We start from the raw sequence: 25,198 nt of genomic DNA, 5'->3' as shown, positions 1-25,198 counted from the left end.
CTTGTGGGCCCAGGCCCATGCCAGAGTAATCTGCAGACAAACACAGACTATTAACTACTCAGTTTCACAGTTACTCCCCCCCTTTCCTGCAACCTCATGCACACCCACATACTGAAACATACTACCACTTGCTCAACTCTTTCCACAGCAGACACACAGAACCACTAGAAGGCTCAAAATGGCTGTCACATAGACATATTTGAGAGATGTCCAGCGTCAGCCTTATCGTTCGCTTCAAAGTTCAGAAATGAAGTCCGCTTGGCACTCAAACACACAGACAAAAGTATTGGCTTCATTTCCCCACTCTCTCTCTCCTTCATTCTCTCTCTGTATTCTGGCAAGGTCCACTTTTGCAAATTAAACACAGATCTCCCATAGATGCTGGGCTGACAGCTCCAGCTACGTGCCAACACTACTAAATGTCTGGAGGTCAGAGGGTCTAGGAACACAGGATTATCCCTACTGACTCTCTTGAGCCAGACAAGTATTTCAGTTGGCTCTAACTGTATATGCTTTTGTGTCACTTGGATCCATCTGTTGGCCAGTGACAGATAAACACTGCAATCATAGTGGGATGAGGATGTTTGCAACAGAGCTGACATCATAGAAATATTGAATTACTAACCCTGTATAGACTATAGGCTGTGTAGTGGATGCATGAACAAACAAAAAACAAACACAATGAATTAATGCACACAAATGCAAATCGACATAAACAAAGTGGCACATGCCTCAGAAGTGTGTACAGACACATAGGCCTAATGTAGGTGGGTGTAGTGACACCGTAGCACGATTGAAGTGACGAAAGCAATGGTGTCTGGACTTGATCAGCGTGTACTTGTTTGTGTGTCTATGAGTCATTCTGTTGTCTCTCTTTGAGTTTCTGGCCACCAACGTAAAGTGCTCTTTCAGTTGTGCTTCTGCAGAGGACAGACTTCTCAGATAACGCCTTAAAGCACCAGTGTGTAGGATTTATTGGCATCTAGTGGTGTAGTTGCAGATTGCAACTCACTCGCTTCACCCTCCCTTTCCAAGCGCGAGGCGTTGGCAGTGAAATGCACAAAAAATGCAGACAGTCCTTTCTAGAGACTATCTATCTAATTTTTGGAGGAGCAAAAAATGGCTCATTTTAAGGTAACAAAAGCACAACAATTCCTATATTCATTTGATTATACACTAATGAAAACATAACAATGAATATTATATTTAATTTCTGCCAATAGATGCTCTGAAATGTTACACATTATACCTTTAAAGACACACTCTCAAGAAACTGATGCCATGTGCAACCTACTGCCATTAGACTATTTAACTGTACATCTCTCTCTGTTTCACTGAGTGTATGTGCGTTTGTTTTACACCGTATGCATGTGGAAACAGGGACATGCTTCATCATGGATCAGTCTACCAGGAGCCACTTTGTCCAGGAGAACTAAGGAACATATCCATTGAATGCAGATGTACACTTTGAGTGAGCCGAAGAAAAGTCAGACGCCCCCACAAATGTGACACAAGTGTGCATTGTGTTTGCACACACAAGGGAGAATGCTACAGAACAAAAGCACAAAGAAAATGTGTGGAAGCCCCAGCAGTCTGGTCCCTGTGGCAGCAGACTGGTCACTGTGGTGAGTGTGGTGGAGGATTTCGGCAGGGAATCGGGTACAGAGAACAGGGCCTTGTATGGTGAAATGATGCAGACCCTCATTCCTATGGCCTTACAAAAAGACTATTTTGGGGCATTTTGAACTCTCCCACGCAAGCACAACAATTTTGGGGTTAGTTCATTTATTTATCTTTTATGTTTTCCATCTAATGAAGCCCAAGAGACGGACGTGTATAGTTGTTTTTGGCCCTTTCAGTCAGGGAGAAAAAGAGGAGGGGTGTGAGTGTGTCTGCGTGCCTGAGTGTGTGACTGTAGCCTGAACAATCATTGCATTCGGCACTTTTGAGCCTTACCCTGAAGCACCACTGCTGCTATGACTCAACTTTCATATCTGAAGCCTATTGCAAAAGGTGTGTCTGTTCTGTAACACCACTGACCCCAAAACTGTTGGTGTAACAGAGTGAGTTTCTTGCTCTGTACTGGTCGAAGCTGGATGTAGCTGTGATTTATGATCATTCTCATATATACTGAGGAGGGGAGGGGGGAATGAGGGAGATGGCGTGGGAGAGACCTTGGGGAAAGAAATTTCTCTCTCACAACCCCATTGCAGAGGGCCAAGAGTGGGGTTATAAACTGTTCAGATTGTTTTTCTCTGAATATGGGTGTGACACAAAAACTCGCATTGTACAACATGAAGGAATAAACCATTAAAACAGCATAGCAAAATCTCTGCTAACATTAACAGGCTTCAAGGACATGGAAATGCTTTGTGGCTCCACATTTTGGAGATGATGACTTTGTTTTACTGCCACTATTGTAATGACAGGATATAAAGAGTGCCCTATTATTCTTTTAAACAAGGTTATATAACTCTAACTTTGCATATTTATTTGTTGGCGGTTTAAACGCGGGACACATGCAACTATCCCAGCCGCATAACATGTAAAACATGAAAGATAAAATGAGGGGGAATGCTTTATACCTCATCACTTCTTTTCCTCTGATAGAATCTTATGTCATCACAAAACAGTTTGTGTCAATATAGCCGTGCATTTATGTCTTAAGGTAGAAGGATGAAAGGGTCACTAAGGGCCATTTGGATTGTGAGTTATGGACCATGACAGACTTTATTAAATATTTCTGTTTGACTAAGACCCTCATAGAGTTGTGTGTTTTATAAACAGTCAGCCAGATGAGACGAGGGGCTTTCAGCAGCAGTGGTGTGTGACGGGCCACTATTGGGTTGGTGACAGTTCTACTGTAGCTATAAGTTCTGACAGAATTTCCACTGGGACTTGAAAACATAAATGTCCAGCAAAGTGCTCACTCTCTCACCCTAGAGTTGATGATTAGATGTTGTTTATGAGTCTCAGAAGTTATAGTATGTGGTAGCCTGTTTAGGTCATTTTTTATGCCCCTTTAAAGTTTATACTGTAGAAAGCACTAGGACCTGGTATTTCAGTAACATCTGACAGCATTTTAAAGAATATGGAATAAGATGATCATTATATCATGGAACAAATTATTAAGAAAAAAATCTTTATTTATTTATTTATTTATTGGTTTACTTAACAGAACAGGAACAGTGCATATTAATAACGATTTCTGTAAATGTGCCAGACTTAGCCTATATGCTATTGTTAATTTGTAATCTGTGGACAGTCACAAAGTCATCCTACTGTTGTCCCCATCTCATTGTAATGAAGTAGAAATATAAAGTAGCATTAAATAGAAATAGTGAAGTAAAGTACAGGTAGGCTACCTCAAATTCCTTCAGTACAGCACTTCCACTACTACATATTTTGTTTAGACCACCAGGACTTATCCAGCTGCACGTTGCCCTTGTTGTTGACCATGAAGTTTTCCTCCTCCTCCTCCTCCTCCTCCTCCTCCTCCTCCTCCTCCACCACTCTGTAATGACTACTAGGGATGCGTATTCTTCTTCCTGGCCCTACCATGGCCCTTCTTGCATTAGAGCTTGTACACACTTCCATGAACCCTGATGTGGGCCTACTACATGGTACGGGAGATAAGACTGCGGTTGTAGTGTGGTCTTTCTGAAGTCAACTTTATCAGAGAGGCCCTATGAATGGGCCAGCATAGTTTCGCTGAAAATGCAACAATAACACACCTATCACACTCCAATTCCTCCCTCTCACTCTCTGTTGGGATGAGTGTGAAGGATAAACTGTCAGACTATCTCACAGAGATCAAGTTCCACACTGCACCACCAAGCCTAAAAAAACTCTCTGAGCAAGATAAAGCTTGCACTGTAGAAACATTTACACTGGGCAAGAAAATTACACCACAATATCTTTACAAAGTACATTTTCACAGTAAGATTAATTGCTTTCACAATGACACCGCAAACTTTTCTCATTGTTTATTCAAGTCCAATATCACAAGCATCTTACACAAAGTCCAGTTTCTTCTCTCCTGCTGTGCCACACTGTTGGCAGTCTGTAAACACTGACAGGAAGTGATTTCACTAAGTGGATCTATTTCATTCTGTGGAGGAGTCAAACTCACATATCCTCAGGGAAGAGACCTCTGACCCCTTTGTGCAGTCAGCCAGGAGGCTCCTTCTTCATGCTCCATTTTTTTTCTTATGTTTTCAGCCCTCCCCAGTCCACTTGTTTTCTCACTGGAAGCCCCAACTCAGTATGCATCCCACAGAACAACACTGCTGGCTTTTCTCAGAGTGTTACTGTGTTGTAGATGGGGAGAATGACAGGTGAAATGGGAAATACAACCAACTTTTTCACTGGAGAATTGAATTTTCCCAGTGTTTAGGACCCCCATTAGGATTGTAAGAGAGTGTGTATGGGAGGAGGAAAAGAGAGACAACTTATGGTTGCAATTTGAAGATGCTTTTTTTAGTCGCTCTTAAATGTGGGAAGTCATAGTCATTGAGCCTTGGGCGTCTGTGGGAAGGCAGGCTGGAGATCTGGGAGAGCGGGAAGTTTACATCTCCTGGTGGAATTCTCTCACTTTCAACTAAGGGGGGCTTTTGGTTATGAGGGCCATAGGTTTGTTGAAAGTTAGGACTGCTTATTTACATTAGATTGATTCAGTCTGTCACAGTAAAGAGGGAGGCATACAAAGTTAATCTGCAGGAAACGGAACATGCGGCCCACACCACATGCAGTTCTCTGTAATGTGGGAATCCTGAACCACATGACGCTGTAAATTTTGGAAGAGGGCCTGGAATAGAACCACAGATTATAGTTTAACCAGGGGGTAAAAGTAAAAAAACTAGTGCAATTTGGTGTGATCTTGTTGTGTATCTGTGTGTGTGAAAGAGAATGAGAGGGAGAGAAGAGTGAGCAAGAAAAAAAAGAGAGAGAGACAGCAACCATGCATAGGCTTGTAATGGTGTAAAGTGCATCTTAGCCTTTCGCGCTGGTTCCCAGAGTCTGAGCCAGCTGGATGGTAACTGTCGAGTCTTTGCTACACAGCTGCCCTCCAAACTGATTAAAGAGAGCTGGCTCACTTTACCGGCAACCATTGTGCCCTTCTCTCAATTTGAACTTGAAGAAAATGTGAAAACACAAGAAAGATTACTCTGGTGCTGTTTTTCACTGCCTATTGTACTTTGAGGATATCAAATGTGGCCAGGCGCCCTTCCCTCAGCATACTTGTGAATGATTCCCGTCTGTGAAGTCAGAATACTGTGAGTTTGTAAACAGAGGGGATTAGTGTGAATAATTATGCAGAGATTAGATTTTTGAACATACATATTTTTAAAATTCAACTTCAAAAGAATATAGTTGACAGATGTGACAGTTGACCAATGACACTGCCAAAATATATCCGTTGTGCGGATGGCTTTTTAAAAAGTGGCTGAAATGCAATCTGCCCATCTGTACAGAGGCAAGAGCAGTCTGCATTCGCTGGAACACAGCACGATGAAAAAGAGCATCAAATCAGCGTGCTAATTCACAGTAAATCCTCTTAAAAGACTCCGTTCCTTCCTGTCACTCACACACATACAGGGGTCACAACCTCCAGAGTGTAGGCTACAGAAGTTTTAAAAACCAGAACGAAAACAGTCCAGTCATAGGCCGCAAGCTGCAGCATAAGAAATAAGATACCCACAAAACAGACCTGCTGCAGAACAAAAAAAAGCACAAAGGGGCAAAGACACAGGCGTGCAGATGACGAGCCTCAGAGGAGTCATGTTGAGAAGGGAACGTGAGTTGGACTGATGTGGCGGTCACACAGGCTTTGTTGTAAAGAGAAAACCTGGGCACAACTGGGTGGTAGCAGGTGGCGAGTAGATTTGGTTACCTGGAGCAGAAAGTGGTCATGATTTCAAAGTGCAGTTGGGTGAAATTGTCATTGCTTCACCAGACATCAAAAAAGAGACTGGATTAGGTAAACTTTCAATGATACAAATAAACAAGTCCACAAGGCTTCCACTCTAATGATATTTAGTTTGAATGATGTTAAATTATTACCCCAAAGGAAAAACTGATTTTCATATTATTATTATTTATTTCTGTCAGTAGATCCTCCTAAATGTTACACACTGGACCTTTAAAAATCCCACGCATGTCACGGAGACGGCCTATGATAAATAGCTATATCAGAAAATCTAATAAAAGGGAACTATGCTGCTTTTCACATTGCCCCCAGATTGTATTGTGTTGCCACAGAGTAAATAGCCTACTGATGCATTTATCACTTGTGTGGTGGGAATCTAATTTTCAGGCTGATGAGTCTTTCCATGACCAGTGCTGCCACTATCAGCGTGCATGGTTGGTTTCAAGTTGGCTAATCAGATTCAGTGTTGGTCAAGTTGTGTTATCTGGGCTGCCACGGTCCACCAGTCCGCCCATTCTGTGCGCTCTTAGTGGGAGTGCAGTTTCCATGCAGTCATGAACTATAAAGGGGAAGTCGCGTTGGCCTCCTGCAGTACTGTGGGAAAGTGCAGCTCTTGCTTCCTCTGCTTATTTGAACCAATCTGGTTATAAATGGACATTCACAAGCAGGGTCCCTGCAAGGACAGCCCAGAACCCTCTAGTCACATTAGCCTCTTTAATATTCCCTATCTCAAGAGACCAGCGTTCTGAGAGAGAGGTGCTGGGGGCCATGCATTTTTTCCATTCAAGAGAGCAGGAAAAAAAACTACTTGTGTGTTTTTAGTGGATGTTTAACCCCTAGATGTTTACAATAGTAATTTAGACTGATTGTCTGAAACATTTAGTCCCGAGAGACCATGTCAGATTTATGATTTGTTTTTTCTTTTTCAAATTCTTCTTGCTCCTTTTCTTCTGCTTTCTTGATCATCTGTCTTTTCCTTATTCATGCATGTATGTTATATAACATATGTATATAACAAGATAAAGGGAATAAGAAAGGTTATTTTTTTATTAACTTATGTGAAGTGTCTTTGAGTTTCTAAAAAAGCCCTCTATAAATTAAATGTATTATAATTATTATGTCAAAAAGATAACGAACAAGAGAATCAGATACAGCTTACAATTTGTGAATGTTTTGACACGTGTTTTGCCTGTCACACAATTGCACAGTCTCGAACTGCAACTACTCCATAAGACTGTTTTGAAGCCAAGCATCCTTGTGCAAGTTGCATTCCTGGACCCACTAGATCACCACAGACATATTCCATATCATTAGATTACAGGCCTGCTGAGGTCAGAGCACCCACAGAGGAGCTTCATTGTTATGCGTGGTGACAGATCAGAAGCCAGAGGGAGGGGATAGAGTGGGTCCTGGCCTCTGTCTCTGGCCGAGGTTCAGATTGGACCCACAGCTGCACAGGCAGGGTCCTGCAGAACCCTGGGCCTGAGCTGAGCCCTGACAGGTGCTGCATTAAAGCTGCCCTGAAACCGCTCTCTTTGGCTTAACATTGATCCCCTCTTGCAGACGCCCGTGGAATGGCACTTTCTTTGACATGCTGTTAAACCCAACGCCGATCTGTGACCAAAGCACGGGCCAGCACAACATCAGGCCTCCAGAAGGCCACTAAAGGCAATAAGATTGCACTGAGAGACAGAAGTGAAAGAAAGAATGATACATTGAGTGGAAGATGCTGAACCGGAGACAGAGGGATAAGCTTTGATCTGAGGATCATCCTACTCGCTTTTCCCATCTCATCTTTTGAATGAGTGACAGTCTACTCTTCCTCAGTGTGATATATTTCATTCAGAAATCCCTATCATCTTATGCCCACCTCTTTTTTTCTCTTCACTTACGCTTGTTCACAGTCTCATTTACTGCACTGTAGCGTTGGAAAGAGAAAAAGAAAAAAGTACAATTCCCTAGTCTTCTAGAGGGGTTTTGTCTGTGTTCCTAGAATCCCTCAGTTGGACGTAGTAGCAGCAGCTGTCACTGTCGCTCTCTCTTGCCTGGCGCAAAACAGCATTATACTTTTAATGGGTGATTAGTGTCAGATATCTGGCCCTTGCCGCCTGGGCCACAACTGTGGGAAATAGTCGTGCTGGTTGCACCTGATGGCCTCAGTTTAGAGTTTCAGCCTATCTAAAGATGAACACAGGGATCTAGCACACACAAAACCCGACTTAGAAGATTGACTCTACAAAATGGTATTTCATTAAGATAAGCACAGCTCTGCTTCTCCAACCATCACTGGGCCAAGGGGCATAGAACACAAGCATTTTCCAGCCCAGAATCCCCATTTTCATTATACAATATGACAGTTTGGCTAGCCTTCTCTGTGAAACTGAAGAGGCTTGCCGAGAGTTATTGTGCGCATGCATTAGGGTCAGGTAAGGTGAATTCCTTGGCCTGGTTGAACGAATTCATAGCTGATGCTGATGATGTACAAAAACCTAGAGCCACAAAAATTTAAATTAGACACTAATTTCACCCTGGTCTGTTAATAATAGGAAAAACAGAAAGGAAAACTAAAGGAAAGTCTTTTTTTTCTTTTTTTTCCTTTTTGACAAAAAATATCAGGGGAGCTATCATGATATTAACCAGTATTGTTAAAATGTGTCTCTTTCCTTTGAAGTTTACATCCCACTGCAGATAAAACAATAGGATCTTACTGGTTTTTTTAAAAAGTTCAGTATTTAGAGGACATTGCTGTCTGAAAGAACAATGCCACAAATATTCTGTTTCCACTTATCTACAGTATCCAATTTACTGGATTTGGCTTTCACTATTTGCATATTTCGCAAGGATTTGCAAACTCAGTCCTCCAGTGTCTCCTCGGCAGCAATGGGCTGAGTCAATCTCATAATGATGAAGACCATGTGAGACAGCTCTGAAAGAGTATCACCACCTAATCACCTGCATGTAGCAACAGCCTTGTGCAGCTGCTTAGAGAGCACTGGGTGATGAAACAGAGACACAGACATTAACAGTGAAGCAATGCACTTGCAGATTGTTTTAGCTTCTTCATTTCTCTGAGTTTTCAAGCCACATTGTTGTCTCTTCATATCTCTCTCTCTCTCTCTCTCTCTCTCTCTCTCTCTCTCTCTCTCTCTCTCTCTCTCTCCTCCACTGGCATGTGAATGATGCCCCTCACAGCAGCTCAGAGCAGTGGGTAGACGGCTGTCTGTGTGACGGCTGTGGTGTCCTCTCTAAGACAAAGGGAACTTGGCAAGCTTCTGAGTTGCGGCTGGATCAAACAGGCCTTGTTTATTGGGCCTCTCCTTCTTTGCTCTGTGCTCATCAGAGGCTGTGTGTGAGACTGCAGTCTGAAGTGTCTGCGAGATCTGCTCACTCCTCGAAGACGGGAACCACTCAGACCACACACAGGGCTGCTTCAACCACCACAAAGGAGGCCCAGAAAAGAGGCTGACACACTCACTGTGCATATGCTGTCTTTATGACTTCTTCAAGTCACCCTGTTTGTCTGTGTTGATTTAAAACAGTAAGACAGAATTTCATTCTCTCGATCTTGACCTTTTCTTAAGTTTTAGCCCATGGAGTCTCATTTTTCTCAAACTCTCTCTTACTTAACTTTCCTCTCCAACCCCCTGCCTTTCTTTCTTTCTGTCCCTATACTCACTCTGAGAACAATGTCCTTGCTCCTGCTCTGTGTTTTTCCATGGCGCTAGCACTGGAATGTGTGCCTGTTAAAGGTGATATATATTTGCTATCGGGCAAAGAGAGAAGGCCTTCATTACGTGATACAGATAGAGGGGGAAAGTAGTTTGAACACCAATTCCCAGAGGTATTATTCAACAGACTTCACTCTGGATGCAGGGATGATATCTGAGAGTTATGCAGTTAAGTCTTCTAGTTGTAAATCTTATATAAATGTGACAGCAGCAGGCAGTGAGTAGTATGCAAGGGAGTGTGCTGATGTTTTTAAGACAGTGAGTGTGATAAGTGAGAGATTGTGATCAGTTCGATAAGCTTAAGTGGAAGATGGGGATGGAAGATCAAGTATGGACAGGTTACTGTCTTATCCTACATCTACCGTTGAGTTCCCAGAGACTCAAGGCTGACACAAGTACAGTACAGAAGATTTTAGATTAAAATTATGACTTTAGGGAAGAAGAGGAGTAGAGCGAAAGAGGTTAAAGTTCCTTCCCTGTCGGAGCCTCTTTCCTATAAATGTTATGTGTTTGACTGAGAGAGAGTTTTTATTCTCCCACATCCTCCTATCGCTGCCCTTGATTCCCACGCTAAGCACCAGTGCTGATGGGAAAGATTCAAAAACACAGGGACACTCTAAAAATTCCAGGATTCTTGCGGTGTGTACAAATCTGTTTCACATTTTTTTAAAATAGGAAAGAAAGAGAAAATGGCACACTGCAAAAAATTTGTATTTTCAGCCTTAAAATATTATTGAAATGTATTCTGTTATTATTAAATGTATTATTTCTCTTGTTTTGCAATGTACTGAATAGCAACAGCTTTGTTTCATCCTTCTCCAAAAAACAAAAGGGCCCAAAGAACATGTTTACAGAATTTCAAAGAGGGGAAAATTACTCTGCTCTTCTGAAGCCAAGTGATTGAATTAAGTACTGTGAAGTACCCAATATTTACTTTATGCTAGATTTCCCCTACATTATTATTACTATTATCCAATGAATTCATTTATTATAGTATAACTGCCCCTCAATCACTCTCTAAAATAGTCATGAATGAAGGAGCAATGAAGGAGAATATGTCAGACTCTTGTAACACAATTAAAACAAACACAAAGTGGGAATTTCCAAATGACGGATATTGGGCTTGTTTTGTAATTTTGGAACATTTGGTTTCAGAAGACAATGATTACACTGCATGAGCTGTTTGTAATAGTTTTATGGCATTTTGGACATCTGCTGGCCACATCTGGTGTTTTGGAGAAGATTAAAATATAGCAACAGCTACTGTATGCTACACTTACACGCAACTTCACCAGTGCTTTAACTGATATGAGAGTGCCATTCTAGCTGATCTGTTCCTTAGCCCTCAAATGCTTTCCTGTTTTTTGCAGCCCAGTGAACAGTTCTCAGGGTGACCTTACTGCTGCTCATATTATGGAGAAATTACAAAATTGAGGAGGAGGTTCTCACACAGGAAAAAGGTTTTCATGCATGTTCAGCCAAGGCCACTGAGCATTCTTATCTTTCCCTCATCGATCCCAACCGTGGAGAGCAGCTTTTCCCACACAGAGTCCCCTCACTCAGCAGCATAAACAAATACCCACAGCCTGCCATCTGCATGTGGAGCCACAGAGCTAAGATGGGAAACACCGAGAGCTTATTCATTCAAACATTAAAGCTACTGAAACCTGCACAGTGGCCTAGCTGTGACACGCCTAGTGAGGAAAGGAAAAGAAAGAGAAAGTCTCATCAGGGTTTAAGAAGAGTCAAGGGAGGATGTAGAGAGCTGGACGTGACTGAATGATGGAACATTAGAATGTGCAGGGTGCCAGGCTGAGTCACTTATGGCCATAAAGCCAACCATTGGCCCACACAGAGCATGTGTTTCTGTCATCAGGAGGATTGTATGCCCTGAGTGCCTGTCACTTTAGGAGTTCTTGCTGCTTTGAACACGCCAGCACTCAGGCCACAGCCCCCATCAGGACAGAGAGATGAAACAGGTTTTAGCCTTGTTAAAGCCGGGGCATAGATCTTGTGTGAGCAACACGTGTGTAGAGAAGACCAAACATCCAAATAACTCAAAATCCAGAGTGTGAAACAGTGAAACCCCCACCTGTTCAAACGTTTCACTCAACTCAGTCTAGGTCCTGCCCTTCCAAATATCACATGAATCAAAATCTGAAAACTGCACTAACTGCAATATGACAACGACTTTTAACTTCAAGTTGTACTTTTCAGTACTATTTCCCAAATGGAAAACATTATCGTCGTTCACTATCACTCACTAAAGTCGGCTATCCGCTCAATGTTTCTTTGTCCAACATATGACATTATGGAAAATTTATTTTGCGAGGGCTGTGCTAAAAAGGAAATCCAGGCATTAGTCACTTGGGCCCCTTCGTTGCTGTCACAGCAGGGACTTTCTGACTTTAAGTCAACGAAAGGTTTCCTAAGGACTTGCTACGTTTTGTTCTTCTTTGATGTTGCCTTCCTGAGTGTCAGATCTGATCATTATTTAAACAGTGCCTTGCATTCATTCATTCAGCCTTGATTTCAGCAACCACAAGGGTGGTGGTGCCTAATTGCGGTGTGTGAAATGTGATTTGTTTTGTAAGAGAATTACAACAGATCCAGAAATTCACTTCAGTTTTTTCGAAACAATTTTCTTTATTGTCTGCTGTGTTTGAAAATGAACTCCCATTGCTTTCTCCAGATCACTCCTACACACTGTCACTGGAAATATTACACATGGAAACATTAAAGTTGAGGGTAGGACCAGCACGCTCTGAGGAAAGAGATCTAAACCAAGGACTCAGATTTCAGAAGAACTTCAAACAGTCTGGGACTGGAGGCCAGTTTGTGTAAAACCACAAAAAGAGCGGACCCCATGTGAAGGAGAGAAATTCTCTAGTATATGAGGGCGTGGGCTACCTACTTCCCTTATTTGTGACCCCCTCACTCCTGTGCCTCAAGCCCCACTGTGATTGCATTGACCCTCTTCCTCCTTGTGCCCCTAAGGCTGCTCTTATTGTAGCAATGTGGGGCTTCAGTGCTTCCTCCTCCGTGTTTGTCCTACAGGAGCTTGGAGAGACAAGGGAATTAGAACAAGCTGTCGAAACAGCACTTCCATGGGAGCGCAGGTCAAGGAGACCCCCAAGATGGCCTTTCTCATATGTGTGGGAAATCCACCTCCAAAGCCCACTGCTAAGCAGAAAGAAGCCTGTGTCCATATTTACAAAGACTCTAAAAAGAAAGATTTTAACTTACAAAAGTCCAGAGACTATCCAGTATTACTGATCTGCCAACTGCAAATGCAACACGTATAAAAGACAATTTGTGAGTTTGGGCTAGCATAGCAAAATAAATTGCTACATTAGTCACCTCTGACAAGACATTGGGTAATCTTGTGTTGGGTGGGTGACCCTATCTGGGCTATTTACTGTATACTTAACATGTTATTGTAGTAGCATGTCTGAGTGCATGAATATGCATTGGAGACAGGAGAGGGAAAATAAATCAATTGGCATCCACTAGCTTGAATCACAGAACGATTCCTAGTAATTATGTCCCATTGCGGAGCCAATAGTGTAATTAGGGGTTAGTACAGAGCAGAGTGTGGACCACATCTAGGATCCCCCGGGGACTTCGTGTCTCAACATGTTCCCCAGAGTGTGAGAACTTCAACCCAGAAGCACACCTAAATACACAGAGTTGCTCCACATCATGATCTCACATGACAAGTTTTATATCAAATAATAGAGTTTCAGTTATTAAATGTTTAAATCTTCAATCCAATTTCCTCATATATTTATATCATTTCTGTGGCATTTTTTCTTTGAAGTTTGGCTATGCTGGGAGGGAAACTATGGCACTGTGAGAAGTCTCTAAGATATGGGATCTCATGACACAAAATGCAATCACTGCTCTTTGCTCTGACTCAAGAATTGTGAATGAATCAAGCAACAGGTGATTCAAGGACTGTTTTTCTCCTCAAAGCAGCAGGTGCCTGACTCAGTCCAAACAACTCAGCAGGAGCCTTTGCTTTCCAGTGTGAGAACCACAAAGAAGGTCCAAGAATACATGAGAACTGCACCAACTTCTGACATTTCCAACACTCTCTGAACCTATTTCTGGAGGAGTTTGGTCATGCCCATAATAATGCTGATATATTTGAAAACAGAGTTTGCAAGTAAGAGGTTCGACATACAAATGGCAAAATAAACACAAACTGATTGGAGCTCTCTCTATTACCACCAATCATCTTCCCAGTGTTTCCAATGCATTCTTTCCAGAGCAAGAGTAAAGAACTGATCACGCCAGCACAAGATCCTGAACTATTAGACAAGAGGTTAGTATTTTAGATATTCTTCTGTCAAAATTGGGGGGTTTATATGATAAATTCTAACATGTACTTTCAAATTATACAAATTAGTGTGGACCAGGTCTTAGTGGTTGGTAAGTGCATTTCTCTTACATGGACCATCACTTAACTTACTGACTTCTGTTTTTACTGTTGGAGCATGTAGTGACTATTCCCGATCCTGTAATCTAGCCTCCAACCTACCTGCCGCAGGTGTTCTGTTGTGAGTCAGAGCCACAAGCTTGGAAAGTGTGATAGGGGGCATCAGTGCTCCTCACACACCCTACCCCCACCTCCTTACATCCAGCTTTGATGGTTGAGGGTTTGCAGGGCCTGACAGCTGCTCTTAAATTAGAGAGTAGGAGAGAGCACAACAGGACCCAGGAATGTCTGGATTGTCTGGATTGCCTTTCTCTTCCGCAGAGTCCTGGGAAGATGGCTGCAGCTAAGTCAAAGTTTTGTCAGGATGCTGGATAATCCAGTACTTTGTATCTATGCATAATGCATTCCTGACCTTATATTCTCAACATTCCTTTGGAAATGCCAGCTGGCTTAGAAGCATCAGGGGAGCACATATGCAGCCGATTAATATTGTAAGATTAATATAACTAAACAGCAGGCACAGAGGAATTGAATATGTCAGTTATTTGTGACAGGCTGATGGTGTCTGCCTTGGGCCCAATAGCCAGGCCATCCTGAGGCGAAACCTCCTCTCTCATGCATTATCACACCTCCTTCATTAGTTGCTGGGGAGACAGTGACCAGGTCACTGGGGTCAGTTCAGCCAGAGGCATGGTTGTAAAATGGACCAGACAAAAAAGTCAGCCTCAATAATGGTGTAGGGGCATTCAGCAGAGATTAGCACTACACAGCCTGGGATCCACCCAGGAACACAACCTTTACCTAAAGCAACAGGACACCAAGCAAAACACAGGACAAGACAAGCAGTGAGGGAGGAGCCTCACAGAGCTTCCAGACAGCAAAATCTGTGGGTCTTGCAGTTGTGAGGGGCTTACATGAGGTGGATGAACACAGATAGTAAGGCCATGAGAGAGGAAATGGAGGAACCAGAGATTGATAGAGTGGGGGTGAGAAGATGGGCGGGAGAGAACAAATGAAGGAAGAGAGATTAAAGGAGTTGGCTGGCTGGACAGCTGTTTGAGCAACAGTAGATGGAGAGGGAAGATGGGAAGGATGGAAAAAAAGAAGAAACGTCCATGGAAGCTTAGAGGCACAAGCTTCAAGATAGTGGGAGGGAGGTTTGATCCAGCTGTCACGCTGATTTTCTCCTCCTCCTGCCATGGACCAGCATGTTGTTTTTCTTCAACATGTTTTAATAAAAGTGGAATTACAAGCCCTCCTCTCTTCTTTGCCCCTGGGTGGTGCGGTGTGGAATGTTTGTTGCTTGCAGCCACCCCTTCCACCCACTCTGCACCACATCCAATTGTTTCTGAAAAGGGCTACCACTTGCTTCAAACACATAACTTGACCCATGTGACCCATATTTTAAGAGCAAAATGACAACACTATTACGATAACAGTAAGCAGGACTTTTACCTCAATATATAAAAACAATGCAATGAAATGAGAATTATGCAGATAAAGATTAATTCAGTAGTCTTTCTCAATGAGAGAGGCTAATAAGTCCCTGTCACAATAGATAATCTATCAGGGTGGTTTTGCCTGACTGCACCCAGATGGTGTGTTTGGAATAAACTACCGACAGTAGTCAACAAACCTTTAAGAGCTTCCTTTTAAAAGCAGCATAGTCAGCCCTCAGGCACACAGCACTTAAGCCATATCGACCCCAAACACTTCACTTTAGTCCCACCTTGTCTTATTCCATTACTGCTTTCCTTATCACTCAAGTGTGCCTCTAGGCTAACCATAGCCTAGATATGTGGCATACACCTTTTAATCTGTGTCCAATAAACCTTCCATTTCTTAAATTCACCCCTTTTTTTCTTTACTTGATCCTTGCATTCAGTCCCTAAGCTGACCACAGAGAATCATTAGCCACTTTTTAAACAGCTGGTGTGGCGTGTCTGCGTATGATAACATCTTTAACCGAATCTAGTTCTGCTGCTGCCTTCCGCAACCCATCCAGTGTGATGAAGAGGATGATGGTGGGGGTAATAACCACACATGTAATCTCACACCGCTTCAGTGGGTTCGAACAAAAGGGCTGGGGGCTTCTATGATGGATTTAGTGATCAGACGCTGCTTGGCTGACGGAGCAAGCAGACTTGTTGATTTTGGCAAGGAGTCATTCTCACATTGGGCAGCATTGGCAAGATTCATACCAGACAACCGCTGTCCATCGACAAAGCCATAATATCATTGATGATGGGTCAACCTGGCAAAACACACCAACAACAAATATTTCCACAGTAAGACCTCAAAATTAAACTGCTGTCTATGGTATCTCTGATACAGCATACAAAGAGATTAATGTGTTTGTGGCAAAAAACACTTGTTTCAAACTATGTTCAAATGCATGTTAAGATGGAACAGTTGGTGGGTTTGGGGGTAAGCATGGTACAAGCTAATTATCCCATTCTTGGTCGCTTTAGTAGTAATTATACCTTAGTGGTCTACTGGCATTGTTACTCACTAGCTGTTTTGATTGCGCACTAGCTTAAATGTTTTCTCCCTGTTCTTTTCTTAAGGAAGATCCTGGCTCAGCAGGGCTCTGCTGGGACACGTAGAGGCACAGGTGGGGCTGCGGGTGCAGCCTCTCTCACCTCAGTGTGTAAGTGTGGGAACCGCTCAGCTACCAGTAGTGCATGAGTAACAAGGACCCTAAGGGAGTGTGGCGTAATCTCCTCTAACGCTCTAGTCTCTTCTCTTTCTCTCACTCAGTGGAACACACACATTCACTCAGAAGACTGAGTATACTCATGCATTTATCTCAATCAGCATGCATTTGCAAACAGCAATCTTCAAATGAAAGCTCATTCTGAAATCACATAGACACAGACATATTTGTATTGTAAATAGAGTCACAGCCTGGTAAATATTACCTTGCGTTGGTTTCATTGTTGGACCAAAATTACTAAACCTTGCTGAAAGAGCTTGCAAGACAAATCACATCAAAAAAATTAACCATTTAGACAAGTATGTGATATAAATTTAAAACTTGGTTTGGTTTTAGTGGGGCATTATCTCTAATGGATATAAAGCAAGTCAGTTGCTGTTGGAAATACAAGCAATGTGAATAAACAAGGTTTCAGTAATATCACTGCCTCTCACTCAATGTCAGCTAGAAAAGGTTCCAGCCCCTTGTGACCCTGAAAGTAAGTGGGTATAAATAATTGAAGGATTAAACACATTAATTACTGTAATAGTAACAATAATAAACAATGAATAAACAAACATATTATGTAAAATAAAATATGTAATTAACATACAAGCAATGTTCTAACAATCCCTGTCATGATTCCCTCTATTTAGTTTCTCCTTTTGGATATAGCAAGGATTTCTATATTTTGAGATGACTCAGAGAAAATGTTGTACTATTAAAGAGTATTGTAATTTGTATAAATCAGCACGTCATTAAACCTAAATTTTGTCCTATCAGATTACACCCTCATCTTCAGCTCTGGGAACAGTACGGAAATATGGCTTCAAAACAAGTAAAACTCAGCCACCCACTGAGAGCAAAATTACATAATTGCTAGTCAAGTGCCCATGCAAAACTGAATGATGTTTCCCTAAATGAATAACATTTACAAAACCATGTGCCGCAGAAAAATAGGCCTACATACATGAATTTTTACACATATTTACCAGAGCATACAGTGCTGTAGTGAAAGGAATTGATTATGATGTGTAATGTGGCCATCTTTGTGAAGGAATGTAAAGGAATGACAATAAATTGCTGTTCTAATACAGATTTTATAGAGCTGTGTTGGTGGGGCAGTTGGGGGCAGTGGGCTGGCAGCTGTTGCTGCTGTGCGGGGGCCCTCAGGTCTCGGCCTACCCCTAATGGCCAGACCAGCTGTCGGAGTTCTGTCTGTAGCAGCGCGGGGCTTCAGGAGGCGGGGAGGGCATGAGAACTTCCACCCCCCTGTCCTGGGAGGCGGGTCCCCGCCTTGTCTGCCCTCCTCTGAAAAGGGGTGATTGATGGCACAGGGTTGACACCATGCTTCCCCAACAATTGACTCATGAGGGACAGAGGATGAACAGAGAGCTCGGGACCCCTCCACGTCTTTCTCCTCTGTTTTTCAGAGGCAAATGTGGGATCAGTCGCTGTTATAATTCAGTCATTTTTCTCAATATGTCTTTTATTTGACATTTTTAGTGGAGCATATGCCACTCTAAACACTTTCCAAGGCTGTCACTGCAATAATTCGGTGGACAAACTGAAGTTATTTTCTGCTTTATTTGTCAGATTACATGGATTTGAACATGGTTTTGTAAAATGGCTTAAATGACCTTCTGCCTTTCGTTAAGATAAGCCCTCTTGTTCCTTACACCAGTTCAGTTAATCCTGACAACAGAGTAAAGATCCAGGGTGGACAGCATCCCAGCCTCAAGCGTGTGTGTCGGGTCATCAGTAGGTATCAGCCCAGAGTCTCAGCACCGGGGCCGGCTACCACAGACCTGACCTTTTGCACTAAACCCCAGGATCCTCCCTGGATCCCTTTCAGCAAGTCGCCAGCACCTCCGTTCTCCTTCAAGATTTACAGCCCCACGGAGGGAGAGAGGAGGTGGAAGGGTGGGGGTAGAGGGGGCACTGTCCGGCAGCTGTTCACAGTGGTCTTAAGTAGCTATTTCACACGGAAACAGAGTCATAGCTTTCTGAATTCCTCCAGCTGGCCAGTCTCCAGCTCCGTCTGCAATACATTCCTGCACAGAGATGTCCATTGCTCTCTATGGCCTCCATTCTCATTGCTCTGTGGATGCAAATGCCTCCAGACCTTCCACTGAGTCCACCCGTCTGTAGATTTATATCTCAAAGGGAACAAAAAAATCTCTAATCTTGATTAGTGACAGAGGATCGGATCTTGGAGAGAAGGATATTATTCCTGTAAATTAGTCCATAAGATCTCTGTGTCTGTGTGTCCCACTGTCTTCTGGGACAGAAAATGTCAGAAAACAAAAGATTCCCATAGGTAGAAAATCTATTCCCTTCCTTCTCTCTGTCCCTGTACTGAAGGTACAAGACTTGTGTACACATACAGGATTTAATAGCCGTTTAGAGCGCTTGTGTGAAAGTCAAACACTTTTTCCCACAATCTAAAGAAAGATCCATCATTCACATGTGTTTACTTTAGGCAAAAAGCCCCAGTCTCTAAGTTAGTTTGTGTGTGTGTGTGTGTGTGTGTGTGTGTGTGTGTGTGTGTGTGTGTGTGTGTGTGTGTGTGTGTGTGTGTGTGTGTGTGTGTGTGTGTGTGTGTGTGTGTGTGTGTGTGTATCAAAGAGAGTGGCAGGAAGGAAAAGAAGAAAAGAATGGAGTGGTGAACGGTGAAAGAGGATACAGAAAGTATGAGTACACACACAACTCTAAAAGAAACCAGTTTTTTTTTAGTGTGTATGATGACAAATGAATGAATCAGGGACTGAGGAAGCGCCATGTAGCAAGATGTCCTGTATATGAAGCAAACAAATCAATCACATTGATATAAAATAATTAAAATACATTATATTAAGAGAGGGGGTATATTCAAAACCTTTAGACTTAGCAGCACAGTGACAATCAGGACAAAACACAAACAAGAATAGTATAACATTAATATAATTATATAAATACACAGTTTTCACAGTAACCTCCAAATGCATAAATCTAAATTCTACCTTGCTACATTCAATTAGTAATTAAAATGTTGAAAATAAAAACCTACATGAGCACAGAAACCAGAGGAATATCTTTTTTTGGTTGTGTATCTTCCCCAAAAAAAGAGTCCTGGGAAAAGAAGAGGTGTTCCTTTTCTGACTGACAATCACAACTTTCCAGAAATAAAGATAAGTTGTCTTATCACTGTGGGATACCGTTGTGCACGTGTTGTGTGCACATGTTCATTGGGGCTTGTTGTGCCTTCGTCACACGCAGAGACAACATCAGAAGTGTGCCTACCATCTCTTCAAACCTCAGAAGCCCACCACACTTGAAGCTGAAGTGCTTACCCACAGACCCTGAATGATAAAGAGATCATACAATTATGAAGCAGCAATAAAGAAGACAATCCAGACTATCAACCTGAACACTGTGCTACAATTGGCCCCGACATCTGTCTGTAGGGGGTCTCAGCTGCTGATTGGCCATGACCGGTTTTGCAGAGGGGCTTTTAATCCTCTCCACACTCTCTGTGGGTGCTCTTAGGGCTTTTCCCACATAAATCAGTCTGGCCTGGGTGGTAAAGTCATCACGTCCACTGTGTCCACAAACACTGCCTGTTAGCACCCCTATCACATGGAGCGTGCTAGCACTGAAAGGCCACCGAGCATGAAAGGAGGGCGCTTGCTGACCACACCAAACGTAGGCTCTTACTGGTAGCTCTACTTGATACTGAACAGTTGTTATGAAAGAAATGTCACTGTATGAATAGTATATGGGCCGCATTTATCTAGCACTTTTTTTCCATTTACACACTCCCACACCAATGGCAAGCGAGCTATAATGCAAGGTGCTGGAGCATCCCAATTTGGGATTCAGTGTCTTTCCCAAGGATGTATGTCAAGTATGAAAAATGTTCTGAGAAATGTTTAAATGTCCACCTCCACACGTTCCATGAGCTTTATCTCTCATACGCACGGTATTCAAAGTCACATTTTTAGAGAAATATTATGTTATGTTGGTCTAAGTGACCCCTGCAGTGTATGGACACACTCCCCTGCCTTGTGAGTGCAAAGCAAGACTGTGTTAAGAAGGATAGTGGTAGCATGAGCATACCATTTTGCCTCTCACTCATGGGTGGTCTTCACTTAACAGGCTTTGGTCAGCTTTCACTCTTGACACTGCAAACGTACAGTATCATTCACATGCAGCTCTGGATAAAAGCCTTTCTGTTAGCAATGTGCGTCACAATAGTGCATGTTATCCCAAGGTATCAAATGCTTAATGGGAGGAATTACAGAGTACTTTGTACAGCTGGGTATACAAAAACAGAAAGGTGGTGCTAGAAAGGCTGTCTCTATATTAAATGTGTACACTGCGATGTCCTGATCAAATTCAGTCTTGCTATTTCTTCAGATTTACATCTATTAATGATGAGCAATGCTAACAACTGTTCAAAGACGAGTGCTGCTCTCTTTCCAACAGAGAACAGAGTTATAAATCCTGACCTGTCACATCTTTGTGTGTGTGTGATTGGAGATCGCGAGAACTTCATCGCCAGGGCTTCCATTCTCACACTTTCTCTCCAGTACAAACAAAACACTGACTTATTTTTTGTTGTGTGAGTGTGTGTGTGTAGAGAGAGAGAGAGAGAGAGAGAGAGAGAGAGAGAGAGAGAGAGAGAGAGAGAGAGAGTAGGGAGAAAGAGGGTCAGTGACAGAAGAGATAACAAGGCAAAGATTTAACATGATTAAGAATTTATAAAAATTACAATTTACAGACTATACTGTCCCACAAAGAAACAAGAGGCTGTCCCTCGGGTGTTGTTCACACAAGATAATGTTCACTGTTCTCTTTCATTTCTGAAACAATCAAGGAAAGGTCATATTTCCAGAGGGAAGGGCTAGAGCAGCCACTTCCACTAATGAGTTCAGAGAGAAAGAAGACAAACAGGAATTTTCTCATTGGCTCTTTATTTTCTGGAGTCAAGCAGCACAGATTTTAATCCTCTCAAACAAGAGAAGAGGGAAGAAAATTGGAAGTCTTGTGGGGACCTTTCAACAGCACTGTTTGATTTTTTTTTGATTACACACAGGGGTTTGAGAATTTGAGAAGGCAGCATTGCTGAAATACTTGACGCCGATAAAAGAATATAAACAGGAGTACAACATATTCAAAATTCAGTCAGAAGAAAATTTTATTTGGACTATTAGAAAGTATGTTTGGTGCTCTTATAAGAAACAGGAAGATACACCTATCTTATCTGGATCATGTTAAGATATTGTTGCAATAACATGTTGGTTGGTAATAGCCTCCACTTGTGATATTTTAGTTGTAAAAAACATTGTTAGCCATGAAGAAGCCAGCAGGTGTTTTTTATGGAATGATCAAGGTCTTCAGTTTTCCGGAGGAATGAGGCACATGAGACATTTGTAGACTGCCTAGATAGCAACACACTGTAAATACAACTGTCTGTCCCTGAGCACACTGAGAAATCTTTCCTTGGGACCTTCTCCAACTGGAAGCCAGTCAAAACACTGCCAACACCTGCCAGAGTGAGCTGGGAGTACTACATCCCCGGGGGGGAAGACATATTTCACAGCCAGATGAAAACACAAAAACACAACTCATTACACCTAGTTGTAACATACAAAAAACTGGATTACACTTTACCTCCTTGTCAAGAGGTTTTCTCTTGCAGCTGTAGACACAGTCAGAAACACATGAGCACTTTTTTATCTCGGATACAAGCCTGTGCTAAGATGGTATGATCGGGTGGTATTTTAAAGAGGATTTTCAATCAGTTGCAGAAATATACAAGTGCTAATGAAGAATACAGGACTAAGTAATCATGCCATTGTGCACAAAAAGCTGAACACAGCTATTGAAAACTTTGCACTGCCCAACTTTCATCACACGGTGGGTGCCAAATTAAGCAGGTGTCTGTGAGGCCTAACAAGCTCTTTTCACTGACCCCTATAGATGACGTCACATGCACTAACGAACTTCACTCCAAACCAGTCTGCTACATTCATGGCCCTATGCCTGTAATTTATTCAAGGCCGGGACCAGGGATAGTGTGATGGAGAGGGGGAGACAGTGGTGTAGGGCAGTGTGCTTGAATATTAGTGTGCTGCCCTCCCCTGCAGAGAGAAACTGTGTCATAATGCCGGACTCCTTTTATGATTCAAATCAAGGCTATTGTCTCTGTAAGCGACCGGCTCCGCTCTGTGCCGCACAACAACCAAGCCACTATACACTGGCTGCAGAAAATGAGTCTACTGCCATAGGCTGAGGAGGTGCAGGCTGAGATAGCAGGACTGCAGCTCAGTACATGGGCCGTGGAGATAACAGGAATGCCTGCACTCTCTGCTATCATGTAAACACAATTCACTCTCTTATCCTCAATTCATCAACTGTAAACATACAAACAAACAAGTAAGCTTGCACAGGATTGGACACATTCGAGTCGACTGCCATAATACAGAAGCTACGTCTGTATAGACATAATCTAGGAGTTGTTTGTTTTTTTACTCAAAAGTAATGTAAATATTTGAAGACATTCGAAGCAGTTATCTTTGAATAAATACGTGAGCAGCATTTCATAGTGTAGTAGCCTGTGAAAACTCTAAAACAGTTCCATCAGTTATATTGCCAGCATACAAAATAACCACCAGACTTCACAGCAAAATGACTGAGTACAACCTCCTTCATCCAACCTCCAGAGTTTCTTTTTTTATATAAAAACAGGTCTTCTGCTGTTCAGGATTTGTAGAAAAGAATCATAAATTACAAATGAGACAGTTGCTAGAGGATAGTGGTTTTCAGGTTTTTCTCAGGTCTTCAGGACAATTCCTGGAATTTTTGGCCTTCCTAAGATTATTGTTAATTGCAGCTGTGCTAGGTCTATGAGCTAAATTTCTTTAAAACATTATGTTCACATTCCCAGTACTGAATTTGTTGCACCACACTGGCTTTAAAATAACTCACACAATCAACTGTTGATTCAATGCAGATCAAGGAGACAGAGAGAAATGTGCCTTTTCCTCTTAAATCTGCCAGCTGTGGTATGATGAAAGCAGCTTTTCAAGTAATGTCTCAGCAATTAAACTATTCCGTTTTTGTTGTGCGTGCGTGTGTGTGTGTGTATGTGTGGGTGGGTGGGTGCTGTGGGGGGGGTTGAAGCTCTGAGCACAGACTATCTCGTGTGGGGGTGAGCGGGAGGGAGCGGGGGAGAGCGAGAGCGAGAGAGAGCGAGAGAGAGAGAGAGAGAGAGAGAGAGAGCGAGAGAGAGAGAGAGAGAGAGAGAGAGGAGGCGGAGTAGACCTAGACGCTGGGACAGATCGGGAAGGAAAAGTTTTTCAAAAGTTTCAGGAGGTTATCCGAGAATCACAGCAGCCGTGGCCGAGCTGCGGAGGATAATACGGGATTGGGACCTAACGCTACGCTTTCCGGCTGACTTTATGAAAAAAAACCCAACGATTTTGGAGCCTTTATTTTTATGTGAACTTTATAAAGGATGTATTTCTACTAAAAGCCCAACTTGAAACGCTGGAAACTTTTCCACCGAAATGGAAGGGAATATTCCATGGATTATTTTGTCATTTTTATTGTTCATGCACATTTGTGACGGTAAGTCTAATTGATTCACTTTAAAGTTGAATATCCTTAGCACTAGAGGCTACGAGCCTGGACAGCCCGTCCACCGAACGGTTCCTAATAAAAATCGGGGCAACCCCTGATTATCCAGGCAATGAGCACTGATGTGTTTATGTGTGAAAAACCTTCTTATTTGTTTCTTTTGTGCAGTAGTTCATTAGTTATTTAAGTGACAAAGATCAACAATAATCTCAGAACGTTTAACAAACCCCTATGGAATAATTGAACCGCAACAGATAATTGTAGCAGATAGCCAGCAGAAGATGTTTAGCCATCACGTGTCAAAATATCACACACACACACACACACAATTGTTTCTGTGAATAAAGCTCACACTTCTATATGGGGGAAATAGATATTTTGCCATTTACATCTGCAAGGGATGGCTTTCTTTTGTTGCAGAAGTCTGATGGCACTTCATGAACGCTGCTGCTCCACCGAGTTAACAAACCCCCCCGGTGCAGAAAGAGTTCCTGTAACAACAGCAGCACTTTAAAAGTTTGGCTGAGAAGCGGGGGCTATTGCAGTGATGTTAAACGTAAATGTTTCCAAAGTTGTATTTATTTTATGTGAGGGGGCGGGGTGAAAATTTGTTAAAACTAAAGCACTGATGAGCCGAAGTTCCCCCTCCCTTTCTGAACAAAGACCTTTTAAAAAAAAAAACTGAGTGTCTTTTCCCTCAAAGCGGTTGAGCAATGATAGATAAGATGTATTAACGTCCCCAAGACAAACAAGTTTGCAAGCACAAACAATCTCAGCATTAG

At 42.4% G+C, this 25,198-nt stretch overlaps 2 protein-coding genes across 3 annotated transcripts in view; both read left to right on the top strand.

Annotated features, from left to right (window-relative positions):
* soul5 (heme-binding protein soul5) overlaps positions 1 to 25,198 on the top strand; it is a 163,310-nt gene that overhangs the window by 100,555 nt on the left and 37,557 nt on the right. The gene's annotated exons all lie outside the window — the stretch shown is intronic.
* Positions 24,112 to 25,198, top strand: part of notch3 (notch receptor 3) — a 29,407-nt gene continuing 28,320 nt past the window's right edge. Inside the window, exon 1 of one of the 2 annotated variants that reach the window (XM_051389247.1) lies at positions 24,112 to 24,407. In XM_051389247.1, coding sequence (XP_051245207.1) covers positions 24,347 to 24,407 — 61 coding nt within the window. In that variant the 5' untranslated portion in view covers positions 24,112 to 24,346. The remainder of the gene's footprint in view (positions 24,408 to 25,198) is intronic. The other variant, XM_051389248.1, reaches the window with a different exon arrangement.

This window comes from Dicentrarchus labrax, unplaced genomic scaffold (genome assembly GCF_905237075.1).
Source record: "Dicentrarchus labrax unplaced genomic scaffold, dlabrax2021, whole genome shotgun sequence".
NCBI lineage: Eukaryota > Metazoa > Chordata > Actinopteri > Moronidae > Dicentrarchus > Dicentrarchus labrax.
This window is presented reverse-complemented; position numbering and strand designations above follow the sequence as displayed.